The sequence below is a fragment of the Xiphophorus hellerii genome, chromosome 22 (assembly GCF_003331165.1).
Source record: "Xiphophorus hellerii strain 12219 chromosome 22, Xiphophorus_hellerii-4.1, whole genome shotgun sequence".
Lineage (NCBI taxonomy): Eukaryota > Metazoa > Chordata > Actinopteri > Cyprinodontiformes > Poeciliidae > Xiphophorus > Xiphophorus hellerii.
Window position 1 is genome coordinate 15,545,193 of NC_045693.1, and position 14,471 is coordinate 15,559,663.

The window sequence follows — 14,471 nt, forward strand, 5'->3', positions numbered from 1 at the left end:
AAAGGTTGGCTTAGAATTAAGAAACAAAAAGTCTAAGCTCAGATCTTGATTTCATTGAGATTCTGTGGTGTGAACTGAAACAGTTTGTATCCAAGAAACCCTTCACACATTTCACAGCTGAAATTGAGGAGTGGGGTAAACTTTCCTCAGTTGTCAGAGATTAGCAGATGGACACAAGAAGCATCTCACTGAAATGTTTCAAAAGGGTTAAGACAACATATGGGTAGAGGAGTACTTTGTTGATATTTGTTATTTATTGGGTTAAAAGATTGATCTACAAGTGAAATTAAAGCACTTACTTTTCCAGAGAGAAATAAAAATATTAGACATAAATATTTGAACATTTCTTAATAAAGAATTAACATTTATTGAGGCGTCCTTCTTTTCCTCCCTTTGAAAGTATGCACATCATACTTTCAAAAAATATATATTTTTAAACTAATATTTGTTTTTGCGGGGTTTGTATGCATTGTGAAAGATTATTTGCCAAAATGGCAGAGGTTATTTTTTAAACACTTTTCATCACCATGATAATCAACATCCCAATAATAAAAACAAACTGAGATGCCATGTTGTCCCGCCCACTTTGCCTCGTTCTATTGGTTCGTTTCATAATCAATCAATTGTGAGTCACTTAGGTGTTGCTCAGCCCCCTTTGACAGGTAAAAGATGTCGCCAACCAGCACACAACGGCGACGCTCACCGATCAGTATATTTTGCTCCGTTTTGTGATTAGGTTTTGCAGTCATAAGTGATGTTGCTCGGTTCTAAAGGCAGTTTCGCCCTAAACGGCTACAACAGAAGGACCGAGTCGAAGCCAGTGTTGGATGTAGCCTAGCAGCAGCCCGTGAAGGGAAGCCATTGTTTGAGTTGTTGGCTAACATGGCAACGGAAGCTAACGCCTGTAGCATCGACGGCTAGATGGGACTTACTGGTAAGTGGGGTTGAATGATAATGTTTATTTAAATTCGGGGTTAAAAGTAACCAAGTGAAAAATCTGCATGTTTAAAAAATGCCCGTGTGAAAATGTTTCTATTGACGCCGAGTTCTGAAATAACAATGACACGGTTTGAACTCCATTCATCTCCATTTTTTTTTTTTACTGCTAGCAACATTTTTATGTTCTCCTCCTACCTAGCATGTGGTTTCTGCTTTTGTACTGCGACCAAGCCCTGTGTTTTCGTTGTGTCGTCGATAAATGCCGCTTTCGCAAATAACGGATGTAGTTGTTTGTAAGTTGACCAACGTTGCTCTTTAGACAGTGGGCCTGTTTCAGCTCAACAGCCACCGTGACATATCTGAGGCCTGTCCCACCACAGAGACTATCTAGCAGAAAGTTATTCTACAGTGTTTGGTTTCATTTGTTTCTCTACAGGAAGAATGTGCTCTAATCACTGAAAAAAAAAATATCTTTTTTTTCTTACAAGTTTTTAAATCACGTTGCCTTAAAAGTTAAAAGGGCTCCAAAATTAAGATATTTTGTGTGTTTTTACAGGACATGATGGCATTTCTTTTGTGTAATTCTTTCTGCTGCCGTTTTAAAGTCCCAAAGCTATATTTATGTACTTTTTAAAAGTGTAACTGTTAACTTTTTGTACTTAATGTTGTATAGTACTTCAAAACCTCTCAGGCATGGTAAAATGTTGTATTTCAGTATTATTGCTTAATGTTACCATCAGTTGAAATTAACCCCTTTTTCCTTAGCCACTCATTTAGGTATGCATATCTTTCCACCACTGCAATATTCTCACTAAGCGTTTTAGCACTTTTAGTGAGAGTGCCAAAACTCACTCTTATGTCTAGATCTTGTCACCAAAATCTAGACATGATGTGGGCAATAAGGACAGTCAGGCACCACACAACTGACCAACTATGTTATTGACATACAGAATTTAAAAGCATGGTACATGATGTATAACGGCCTACTAAATCTGGCTTCCAAGCAACACCTTGATACTGATATTATGACAGTTCTGATTCAATACACTATGCCGTTTTAATGAGTAAATACTTAATGAAATTGACATCAGACTTGTATAGGGCTTTTCAACTCTCATAGGGTGCTTTACAATGGAATGAGTCATTCTCATTCACACACACATTCATACACTGACGATGGACGCTACTGGATTGTAGCCACAGCGGCCCTGGTGCAGTCTGACAGAAGCGAGGCTGCCATATCGTGCCATTGATATGGCATTGAACCAATGAATGGGTGCTAAATTATTTCATAGCACACATTTAAAAGTTTTAATGTTTAATAAGGAATGAGGGATGATTATTTTTCCAACATTTATCTGTCATTAATTGGTGCCTCTCTACTTTTAGGTTTATTGCATCTGGACGGTTATTTTGCAAGACATGTTGGACCAAGATAATATACTTCATTTAAAAATGTAATCATCATTCTGCCTTCAAATGAGTTGAACATGTGTATTTCTAATTTCAAATGTTAACATTTTGTTTGACGCAAACTAAATGGAACGTGTGGGTGTTCTGGTCTACTGTCCTTACAGTTTATATCATGTAGTACATTGTTTAATTCAAGAGACACGCAATAATCTGTCAGAGGGTTAGGTGAGCCATTGGACACCTTATACCACCAACGAGCTTCTGTAGCACACCTGATCTTCTTGAATTTTGGCCAAAGACATTAATACTTTCCTGAAGGTTTAATGAGAAATTTGCATCTTGTTGCATCCAGAGGTGGCATGTCTCAATTACTCAACAGTTGAACAACAGTTTAAATTTCTCTATTCTACAAATGACTCTTGAGTGATTCTTTTTTCTTTTTTACTTAATTACGTATCCTTTGGTAAGTGTTTAAAGCATTAAATGAAGGACCTAAACTATAAATGAATCGAGAAAACCTCCGCTGAATGAGCTTGGGTACAGAGATGCATAGGCTTTAAGCAGGTTTACGGCTCTCCTTGAAGTCTGTTGTATTGATTTCTAAGTGAATGACACATTCTTTAGCATACACAAGCTTATGTGGATAAACTTCTTAAATTTTAATTGTTAAATGACATTACCCATTTAAAAGGAAAAAAAACCGCAAATATGCTGCAAGTGTCCTGAGTGGTTACAAATAATCCAAGTGAAATCGGATTTCACTTGGATTATGTCAGTTCAGTATAATATTTTTATACTGAACAGAAATGTGTCGGACTAAAAGAAGTGAACATTTTCATTTGCATCATTGGTCAAATGATATTACTGGAAAATTGGCCCTTTTTTTTTTTTTTTTTTTAATTACTGACTAATTGGTGTGTCGCTTTCTGCCAGGTTAATTTAGAACCTTTTGGAGCGATTAATTGGACACTCGCACTTAATAAAATCACAGACCTCCCTGCACACTGTGACAGATGTTTGTTGTTTGTTGCCTCTACTCGCAGCTGAGGTCGTCCTTCATGATGCGTGTCTGTAACGAGTGGAGTGAGCAGTCCCCCTCTCCGTCACCGTGGGTTAGCCTCACTGCTCCATCAACCCTCTGAAGTGCGTCTGCCATTCCCACGATGACCAACAGGAAGGAGCCCCCCTTCTTTAATGACGACAGCGTGGGAGCTTTTCAGTATAAGCTTCCCTTCTATGACACTATGGAGCTTTTCATAGAAACCCTGACGGGAACTTGTTTTGAGCTGCGCGTCTTGCCTTTTGAAGCTGTCGTTTCAGTCAAAGCGAAGATCCAGAGGCTGGAAGGTACAAAGCTCACAAAAAGAAAATTTGCTTTTCAGAAAATTATATTCTTGCAAGTATAAATTATAGTTCTTAGATCATCTATTTTAAAACTGACATAATGAAAAGAACCCAGGTGTTCCATTGAATATATATTTTCCTTGCTTTTTTTGCGATGTTAAATTGGATCGGAGTTATGTGAAATGGTTCTTCAGTTTCATCTGAAATGTAATGTGTAGTTTGACAATTTATTGGCTTGAGATAAAGTCAGGTTTCAACCTCTCAAAAGTAGTCTAAGGTACTTTTTTCCCTTCCATGTTTTGTACATTTGCTTCTCTTACACACACCTTCTCAGGTTTGAACAGGTTTTGTATTTTAATGCACTGCAAGTTGTGTGAGCACATTGTGGTCCACCAATGTACCAATAGGTCTCTGTCATTATGGCTCACATGTCTCAATTAAAAATCTAACATAAATGTTTGCCTCTCAATTCTCTGAAAAAGCAGGGGGTGCTTTTATTGAATAAAAAGGAAATTGCAACATAAAAAAGCATTTTAATTAAATATCTAAATTACATTTGTTTGGTCTATTTAGGCTGTTTTAGAAATCTATTGAATTTGTGTGTTGATTATTTTAACCTGTAAAGGTTGTTGTAGTACATCGCCTTCTTTCTTGACTCCTCCCAAACCGTCTTTAGTTTTAGTAAAGAAAAAGTACAACGTTCTCTGTGTGTGAGCTTTAAGATGTCTCTCACAGCTCATGCTGCTCAGCAATGAAGCAACCACTGTTCACTCCCTGAGACTGAGTCTTACCCCCAGCATGGAGTCAGGAGTTCATCCACACAGTGGGCTTCCCGATCATGCACACACTCGATCTCATTTCAAGCTGTGTGTTCTGTGGACTCTCAGCTTGTAGATAATTATTATATTTTTAGTTTTTAAGTGTGCCGAGCCACCCTGATTAAAAGCTTAATTTTTACAGATATGTTTTTTTTTTTTTTTTTAAATTACATAACTAACTTTTCAGTTGTGAATGGTTATAGTAGGGGATCATTTTTGTTTACATGTTGGCTTTTTCAGCAGCTGCCATATTTTGTCTTTAGGGGGCAGGCATGAGTCATGTATCATTACGTCTGAAGGCCTTCCTCCATTAGTCAAACTAGCAAATGAAACATGAACCGATCCTTGTGAACTTTGGTTGTTTTCTCTCCTCCCCTCTCTCTGACTGTATAAAGGTATCCCTGTTGCACAGCAGCATCTTATCTGGAACAATGTTGAGCTGGATGATGATCATCGTCTACATGATTATGGGTAAATCAACACTTCCTGTCATTTGGAGCCCTGGCGCCTGTGCCAAAACTTCCTAATCTCTGTACAGTTAGTCATTTGCAAGATGTTTTTTTTTTTTTTTTAAAGCTTTTGTGCTGTTATGGGTGGAGTGTGAGTCTTCATAGTTTCACACATAAATAATCCAGAGCTGTAGAGCAGCCCCATATGAGGACGTTTGGAGAACTTGCTCTTCCACTTTGATCATTTTGCAGCATGCAACCTTCAGTTCTCTGCTGGGTGCAGCTGATTGTATTGTTATGCGTGCCACTTAATTTTCCACATGAACAGCCTGCTGTGGAATCTTACCAGGCTCCTTTATCACACTGCAGCATGCATTTAGGTTTCCAGGAGTAGAATAGAGCATCTACCCCTGTAAAATTCCCACCTAGGTTTCTCTAGATCTTATCCCACCTCTTGGAATTTCTGCTTTGAGTCAGAGCATTTGGTGCAAATGTGTGGAATTTTTTTGTAGACATATTAAATCTGGCATCTACTGTTGCAGAATTGCAGAGGGCTGCACACTGAAGCTTGTTTTGGCCATGAGGGGAGGCCCAATTAACACCAGGAGGGGTATGGCATTTAAAAAGAAATCTTAACTATTTGATAAATGACTTGTATTGAGTAGACGTGCTCCTATTTTTAATCCTTCTCCTCTTGTTTCTTTTGTCAGTAACTTTGGAGGATCCTATCAAGGAAGTGGCTGACTTGATGGAGAGCACAAAGGAGGACGGTTGGGACAAAAACCAAACAAATAAGCAGGTCACGTTTGTTGTGTATCGCGAGGGCGACCAACTGAGCTTCTTCCGAGTCGTTGACAGGGGAGACGGGACCCTGACTCCCCTCTCCGAGTCTCTAAGGTTGGTTTTATTGTTTCAGTGCCATTTGAGATGCTCATTAAATAGTTGACTGAAACTCAATGTTGATTACAGTTATAAAGACTCTACTCTGTAGGAAGGTCAGTGGAGTACAAGAGTTAAAAATATCAATTTACATGGATCGGGATTTTTAGCTGCTTTTGCTGCTAACTTGGTTAAACATGAATGAGTGCAGTGTTTTAATAAAATAAAAACACTGCACCTAACTTCTTGAAACAGACAAAAGAACATTGGTTTTATAGAAATGGCAGTTCACCACTACATCTTCAGTGGCCTTCACATACCTTTGCATATAAAGGTGTTTCAGCTATATGCAAAATGTTACTTTTAATTGCATTCCAGGACCCTGCGACAAGACACCCAGAGATCCTCTACGGTAAAGATGCCACACCGGGAGCTTAAAGCAGCCGAAATAGGGCTATTGCAGTAACCACATGCTTAAACAAGAGAAAAACAAGCAGGTGTTTTTAGTTTGATATTATTAGATAACTTACTGGAAGTGCTTTTTGCTTGCCATGTGTTTCAGTGGTGGCTCAGTGTACAATGTGTACGCTGAGGAGGATGGAGAGAGTTCAGCAGCTGCACAGCATTGCCTGGAGAACTCAATCACCATGACCAAAATGAAGCTGCTTAAAGCCAAGATGGAGGACATGAACCTTAATAAAAAGGTCAGAAAACCTATCTAAATGTTAATATTTGTATTTCTCTAATGCATCTTTTAGGTGTGGAAATATCATACTTTTTATTTATTTCTGATTGTAAAATGTTAAAGTAAGCAGATTTATCAAGAGAACTTCAAATATAAAAGTTCTGCTGTGACTATATATGTGATGGTGCTTTTGGACATTTTTGGTTTACTGTTGTAAATTTTGTTCATTATTTGTCAATTTTTATAAGAAGGAAACTGAATTATTTACATTGTTACCGCTTTAAGCTTTGCAGTAATTAAGCAGCGATAGAAATCTGCTGACATCATGATAGAAGCATAGATCCTCACAGAGAGAACCTGAGCTTCAGTAGCATTTCCATGTAGTGCAGGATGTCAAACTGTGTAATTAATTGACTTTTAACGATCATCTGCTAACATTTCGAAATGCGTCTTTCTCTGTGTTCTTCCAGAAGTCTGCTAAAGTAACGCCGCTGGCGCCTGCTCATCCACATCCTGGCACCAGCTCTCTTGGACCTCCCAGCACACAACATCTTCATCGCCTCTTTCGCTCCCTCCCACAGATCAACCAGCCTTGGCAGACAAATGCCCCACTGCCTCCAATTGCTGACACCTCTCCTCCCCCTGCTGCTGCAACCTCTGCCCACGTCACCGTCCACAGACGCTCTCCTCCTTTTTCTTCGTCTTCATGTTACATGCTTCAGGAGGAGGAACCCTGGGAGGCGTGCCCGCCGTTTGCAAAAATCCGCCCTCCTCCGAAAGTGTCTCGAATGGATATTGGCAGCAGATTGATGAAAGACTGCGTTTACCCTCAGCTCCCTCCGCTCTGCACTAGAGGGGCTAGCGAATCCCCTTTTGACCCCGTTGAGCCGTCGGTGGAGGCAGTCGGGCTGAGTATACTGGAGGAGCCGGTTGGACTTGTGATACCAGCACAGCCTGGGGCGTCGTTCGGAGAACTCTCTGACCCTCTGAGCTTGGATATGTCCATTCAGCATGAAGGAGGTCACCAGACCATTGATGTGGGGGCTCAGCACCAGCTGCCGCATTCCCCCTCCCCTCTCTGCCCCTGGACTCTTGGCACAAGCGACGCACTCACCAGCAGAGCTGATGGAACCCAGCTTGGCACATCGGTACATATCAGCCCCCCCTCTCCGTTACCTGCCTCTCCCTCGTCTTCAGCAACCAGACTCCTCTCTCAGCCTTTTGACTCAACACTTTGCATACAGTCCAACCTACAAGCACAATCCTCGCCGAAGTCGGGCAGCACATCCCCTCATCCTCCAGCCTCCCTAGCAACTCATCCAGCACGCCTTCGCGGCGTTAAAGTAGAGTCACCTGGCAAACGACCAGAGCTCATTTCTAAGAGGGAAGCAAGAGGCATCACTAAGATGGTAAACCAAGCCTGTAAGGAGCCACTAGGGTCTCTGAACAACTCGGAGCTCTTTGCGTCGCTCTCCACCAGAGCTCCAGACAGCAGCAGCAGAGACGGCCTTGCAGAGAGTCTGGGCTTTGCACTGGCCTTACCTCCTGCAGCCACTGCCTCAGGACAGAGCGGCCTTGGCTCCAGGCTGCCATCCATCCCTACCAACAAGTTTCTTCAGGAAGACCTCTTTAGACCAATGTCGCCACTGCGCCGAGCTGCAGCTTCTTATAGGGTGAGCTCACACAATCATCAGTAGCCGTGCAGCTTTTTTTTTAAAGTTTATTTTAAAAGATGTGTTTTAACTGTTCTCTTAACTTTGTTTATTTGCCTTTTTTTATGGTGTAAGTGGTAACATTTGGATAAAATGGCTCAGTCCCCTGACCCCCCACCTGCCCACCCCCTTGTAGAAAAGTGTTTTCATGAGTTATGGAGATAAATTTGGAGCTGCACAATATATAAAGCCAAAATTGTCATCAAATTATCAAAGGGGGCAAAGTCGAAATCTCAAAGGGCTGCTCGGGGTAGTATTTAGTAGAATATTGTAAATCACGGTCAACACATCTCACTTCGTATCCAGTTGGATTCATCTAAATGCTAAAAATCATGAAAAAAGGGAGAAAAAGAAACTAAATGAAGTGTTGGTTATTTTCAATCAATGTAACAATATTCAATAATGTAATTCTAATTGAATGTTTTGCTAATATCATACAGCATGAGATAAATGACAATAATAGAAGCGATCAAATCACAAAAATTTTAAATTGTGTATTTGTGTATATTTTTTATTTGTGCATATTTTGTCCTTGTTGCTTTGTTTTCAGACCAGTAACTGTCTTGCATCAGCTGGAGGAGTCATGAGTTCATTTGGGACATTAGGTAAGGTAGAATTTCTTCACTTGTGGAAAAATGTGCGAGCAGCCACTTAGCTCTTGGAGACTCCCAGAAAAAACAAAGTCATTGTTACTAAGTCATATCTTGTACCGTGTTTTTAATCCTGCCATGTTTTTAATTAAAATAATAGATTTCTTTTCTTTTTAACTCTGAATTGTTACTCTGATTTTGTGCATGATTTCCTTAATTTTACATTCATAATGTAGGGCTTGTGTACAGATGCTCCAGTCCGAGTTCTATGGCCAAATAGATTTTCCCATTTTTGTTGCAGCACTGATTTAGGTTGGGTCTAATTTCGCTAAGAACAATAGACTGTATTAAATATATTTTTCTGGCCTTCATCCTGTATGCAGCTCAACATTTTTTCATTGAAAGCAGAGGAAACATTCAATCCTGTATGGTGTGTTTACTATTTTCCAATGCCTGTCATGGAGTGTTTCCTAACCTAAGACAGAATGTTCTGCAATTGATCATTAAGTAAATGCAGTGTTATTAACTCTTAAAATCAGTCCCCTTGTGTCCTCTACAATAGGCACTTGGCGTTAACTGAGATTTCCAAAACCCTGCTGAAATTGCACGTTCCATGACAGATGATTGAAAGCTCGGGATAAAACGGTGCATCTTTTCTGTATCGCATTCAGCCTTCATGCTGTCAGCTCAAGGCAGCTAAGGATCAGTTCACTGTTTCAACAGTTTGATGAAATGCCTCCGAGGCAGGTACAAATTGACTTCCTGTAGCAGAATGCTCATTTTCATTCCTAGAAAAAGTCAGATGCGGAGCAGGCTGCCAAACTACAGCTTTGTTGGAGGAGCCTGAATGAACATATGGTTTTTCACAACTTTTGTTCTGCTTGACTTTATTTAAACTCGTAGTTAAAAAAAATATTTGGAGTCTTCTCCACTGTGGAAGAAGTTGGTGAGCTGGTGTCCTGGCAGTTTCTCTGTGTACATAGAAGGACTGAATAATAAAATTGAGTCTGCTGAAAAGCAAAATGTGAAACCTAACCTTTGGTGCTGCAGTTGTTCAAAGAAGGGTGGTTGCAAAAGCAACATGACGAACAGGTGAAAATTCAGAAAAATAAAAATCTGCCCTTCATCTGGCTCGCCCGCAACCTTGCTGTGCTTTCTTTGATAAAAGAGCTTCCAGTTTTATTTGTATTTACCAAAATCCCAGCAGCTTCCGCAAATATTTTCCCTGGTAAATTCTCATTTTTTATTTACTTTAGTCTGTCGGGTTTCTTTGGTTTGTGTGAATTTTTAAGTGCATTTTTATGTTTCCAAACTGAGACAAAGATATTATGAAAATGTTTAAGAATATGGCTAAATATAGTTTCACTTACAACTAATGCATTACAATGCAAGCTTTATTTGCATTGTAAATAAAGCTAATGACACAAACAGTTTCAGTCTGTTTTAGTGTGGTCTAAAACAGACTGAAACTAAAATGTTAGCACTTGACATACAAAGGAAAACATTAAACAGAAATAGTCTGGTGTAATAAAGTGATGTATTTTGATGAAATGTGTTTTATTTTAAGGTTTTTGAGGATTGATAATAAGTAGATATTTAGTTTACCCTAAAAGACAAGGGGATAAATGATCAAAACAAAGCAATCTGTAATGAGAATTTTTTTTCCAAAATACCCTGAGATGAATGTATTGCAGTTATCAGTTTTTAGTTTGTGTTGTCTTCAACTATTCTTCCTGTTTACAGCTGAAGGAAACTGCTGCTTTCATTTCTCACGATGCCTGAAAGCTCTGAAGAGACAGATATGCCTATTGTTGTTTTTATCAGTCACTTTTTGCATCATTTTACTGCGACAGATCTAGCAGGTGCTCATTTAAAGGCGGAGTGATTTTTGATTGTGCAAATTAAAGCCAAAACAATTTGCAAACATGTCATTGTCAACAAGGAAGCACTTCAAATTTTATGTTCATCTGCATGCGTTTAAAAAATCGCTCTAAAATTGAATCAGCTCCTACTAGTTGAATCGCAGTATTTAACAAATGCTGTTAAGCTCCATCATTTCAAGCTGTGCATGATTGTAGACTTTACGTGAAGTAATTTATAAAAAAGACCACACGGTCGAGACTTTATCGCATTTCATTTTTTGAGGTGGTTCATTTTACTCTGACGTGTACCTAACATGCTAACTTTGCTCTCAGGCACTCCAACGTACCACCTACCTCCAGTCAAGGCCCCCACTGGCTCCAAGAAAAAGAGCTCGAAGCACTGCTTCCTTTGCGGCAAAAAAACTGGACTAGCCACCAGTTACGAATGCAGGTAAACGCCCCAGATCCATTTCTGTTTTCAATTTAAACACTTGCTGTCTGACTGTAAATCTTTCTCTTTCACCCTTGCCCTTGAGGCACACCCTTTTTGTACAAAGCTGTCCTTCCCTTGTTCACTTCGATTTGCTGCCATGTCGAAGGAAAATGGACTTTTTGTTTTAAAAGTTATTGGTTTTGTCATTTCTTAGCATCAATTCATATATCTCACCTTTTGTTTCAGCAACTTGCAAACATTGTGTACCCAGTTGTGTTCAGGAACACATCTGGTGCGTTTCTGGGTGCACAATAAGAATGGTGCTTATTCTCATTTGTAAAAACACAGAATAGCGTAGATTCAAACAAGCAGCAGTGGAATTTGATTTAAAAAACGAATAAAATATTGAAACAAATATTGGATTAAAGGGATTTTGTTTTTAATTTTTTATTGTGGTTGTGTTTAAGCTTATTTCCATGACGGAAATTAAACCCACAAAAAAAAAAAGAAAACATGGAAAAAAAACACCCAGGACAAAAGCAGTTTTAGAAAAGTCTGATTAAATTTGTTTTCATAAAGTAATGTACATCTAAAAAAATATTATGTTGCAGAAAATCGCAGCATTTCTTACCAGTCATCTCAGAAAGTGAAACTCATGTTATTTAGAATCATCACACTGTGACATGTTCCAGGCCTGTGTTTCATGTATGGCTTAAAGATAATGACAACAAAAAATTCTAAGTAATTACTGGAAAAAAGAAAATTATTGGAAACTCATGGTGTCACAAACTAATCAACTAACTAACTCAAACATCTGCAAAGGTTTCCTGAGCCGGTCTCTCACTCTGAGTCAGTCTGGCTTCACAATCAGGGTGAAGACTGCTGACTGACGTTCAGAAGACCTTCATTACTGTGCCATTTGGCTCAAGCAGAGGAAAAATAAATTAATTACATTAGCTAAACATGCAGGATTGTTTGGAGAGTGGAACTATTCGTTTAATGAGATCTGGGGACATCGACAGACATCTCTACTGAAAGAAAACACAAACAGCTGCAGTTACCTTGGCTGATCTGGCTTAAACCCTTAAAATGAACTAAAGTTCCTACTACATATATATATATATATATATATATATATATATATATATATATATATATATATATATATATTCCACCAGAAAATGGATTCAAGTGAAAGTGCTTCTCCTTATGATAGTTTTTTTATTTTTACTACTGAAAGCCTGAAGTTTCATACTTTCAATATTTAAAGTTTTTATGGTCCTAAAATATTTTCCATTTTGTGTAGATAAAGGTGTACCTTGCAAAAAAACAGTACATTAAATTAAGAAGAAACAACAAGAAAACAAAAGTTAAAAGCAAATTTTTTGCATATTCATTGTAATATCTTTATTCTTCTAGGTGTGGAAACAATTTCTGTGCCACTCACCGTTACGCCGAGACACATGACTGCTCTTATGACTACAAGACTGCTGGGCGACGGTTTCTGCAAGAGACCAACCCTCTTATCAGTGCTCCCAAGCTGCCTAAGATCTAAACTGCAGAGCCCGCCACCACTTACAGGGGACAAACAGAAGGACAACTCTGACAAACCGAGAGGGAGAAAATGTACTGCAAAGGCATTTTAAAGAGAAACACTTACACCACTGTGTGCTTTTTTTTTTATTATTATTATTTTACTCTGCCAAGGTTACTTAAAATTTTAATAAATACTATGTATAATCAAGTGTGGAACACTCAAGAGTGGACTGAAATGACACAGAACTAATTATCACCTCTTGACAATGTGAAAATATGTCTTTTGTATTTCTTACTTAGTTTATTCCTTTTTGTCTTTAAAATAAACTGCATGTATGTAGGTAGGTTTTCCTCTATATCTGCTGCACGTTTTGTTATTTTATTATTTTATTTCCCGATAGGACCGCTGTTGACTTCCTTTGACAAGTCTTAAAACAGATGCACTTTAGAACTATATTTCTACATCTAACTTTACTTCTTAGTGGGGAAAGCTGCGTACATTTCTGTGCTTGTCTCTTGAAGTGTTGTTATCCAGATTTTTATATTCTGTACATCTAAATGTCTTTTCTTAACTGGGCACATAAATGCATCATTTATATATATATTTTTTTCTTTTGAAAAAAAAAAAAACCAGTCCACCCACTTATTGATAAAATACTCTAATATTTATTAATTAATGCTACTTATTTAAATAAAGGCTGTTTTTGAAATGGTAAGTATGCAATGTATGTAAGTGTGAATGTCAGTAATGTGTCCACTTATTGATTAAGCTGTAGTAGAATGGGGTAGGTTATGGTCTTTGTGTCTACAGTAAGGTGGCTGCCATTAAAAAAAAAGTTTAAATTTTTTTTTTTTTTAATTGCTTCGCTGTTGCAAAAAAAACAAGCTAAATGCTGGTTAAGTATCCACAGGGGTTTGATCTAATAAAGTTTCCTTCTGTTTAAATTTCTGGTCTTTAGTTTCTACAACCTTCTATACTTAAACTTCAAACATAATTTATGGTAAAGGAAATACCGATTTCCTGCACTTACGGAAAGCTCTATAAATTCTTTTGATTTCCTTGAAGTGCTCTTAAGAATCGCAGTTTCTGTTCCTCATTACGGGCACGCTGAATTTCTTTGACCTGTGTCACTTCCCATCGTCACAAGTTTTCCATTAACAGCCAGGATGAGAAATGATTTCAGCCAGTCTTTCCGCATTAAGACCCCTTTTTGGTCCCTTGACTAGTCTCTTAGCAACAAGCTCAGCATACCAATAAACCTATTAAACACTGAAACTCCCACTTTGCCAATTTAAGCCAGAGGACATCGTCCTCGTTAATGCCGGGTCACCACTTAATGATGGGAAGCTTATGATCTTCTTACTATCTCCATCTAATTTATGGTAAGCAGCAAGAAGTGTGTCAACCAGTAAATGTTTTGGCCTCTTTAGTAAAGTGTCTGTTTCAGACTTGAAGACTTTTTTTTTCCTAACGTAGTCAGAGTCCTTTAAATTTGGCTCTTGTAGAATGTGGAATTCTTAGAAGTGTTGTTCACATTTATAAGAACTTCTTTCAATTTATATTGCCAGGAGGGCAGATGAATATCCATCCCTCTGCATACAAAGAAAACTGCATACATCCAACCCGTCAGTGAATATGAAACCACTTTGAACACCCTTATGTAGATTTTTTAAAAATCCAGTGAGAGCACCTCTTATTATTCTCTGGACGCAGTTCCTGTGCGTCAGACAAACCCTGACCGGAGATGCTTCTCAGTGTTTTTATCCCCACTTTCCTCCTCCATGTTGTCTGGCTTTGATCCACTGTAATT

The 14,471-nt window shown here is 38.5% G+C and overlaps 1 protein-coding gene across 3 annotated transcripts; it reads left to right on the top strand.

The window, feature by feature from the left end:
* The first annotated feature begins 632 nt into the window (after positions 1 to 632).
* Positions 633 to 13,605, top strand: zfand4 (zinc finger, AN1-type domain 4). Of its 3 annotated transcripts, XM_032552987.1 has the most exons (11): positions 633 to 934; positions 2,329 to 2,396; positions 3,396 to 3,699; positions 4,910 to 4,985; positions 5,506 to 5,573; positions 5,674 to 5,860; positions 6,405 to 6,546; positions 6,998 to 8,200; positions 8,790 to 8,844; positions 11,025 to 11,142; positions 12,544 to 13,605. In XM_032552987.1, the coding sequence occupies exons 3-11, from the start codon at positions 3,516 to 3,518 to the stop codon at positions 12,677 to 12,679; spliced, it is 2,169 nt and encodes a 722-aa protein (XP_032408878.1). In that variant the 5' UTR covers positions 633 to 934; positions 2,329 to 2,396; positions 3,396 to 3,515; the 3' UTR covers positions 12,680 to 13,605. The 3 variants fall into 3 exon arrangements, with proteins under 3 accessions (XP_032408878.1, XP_032408877.1, XP_032408879.1); XM_032552986.1 differs by lacking the exon at positions 2,329 to 2,396; XM_032552988.1 differs by lacking the exon at positions 2,329 to 2,396 and having other exon boundaries at positions 7,001 to 8,200.
* The last annotated feature ends 866 nt before the right edge of the window (positions 13,606 to 14,471 follow it).

Coding starts and splice junctions, on each gene's coding strand:
- zfand4 (XM_032552987.1), top strand. CDS start 3,516: ATGACCAACAGGAAGGAGCCCCCCTTCTTTAATGACGACAGCGTGGGA. Junction 8,201..8,789: donor GAGCTGCAGCTTCTTATAGG/GTGAGCTCACAC, acceptor CTTTGTTTTCAG/ACCAGTAACTGTCTTGCATC. Junction 11,143..12,543: donor GCCACCAGTTACGAATGCAG/GTAAACGCCCCA, acceptor TTATTCTTCTAG/GTGTGGAAACAATTTCTGTG.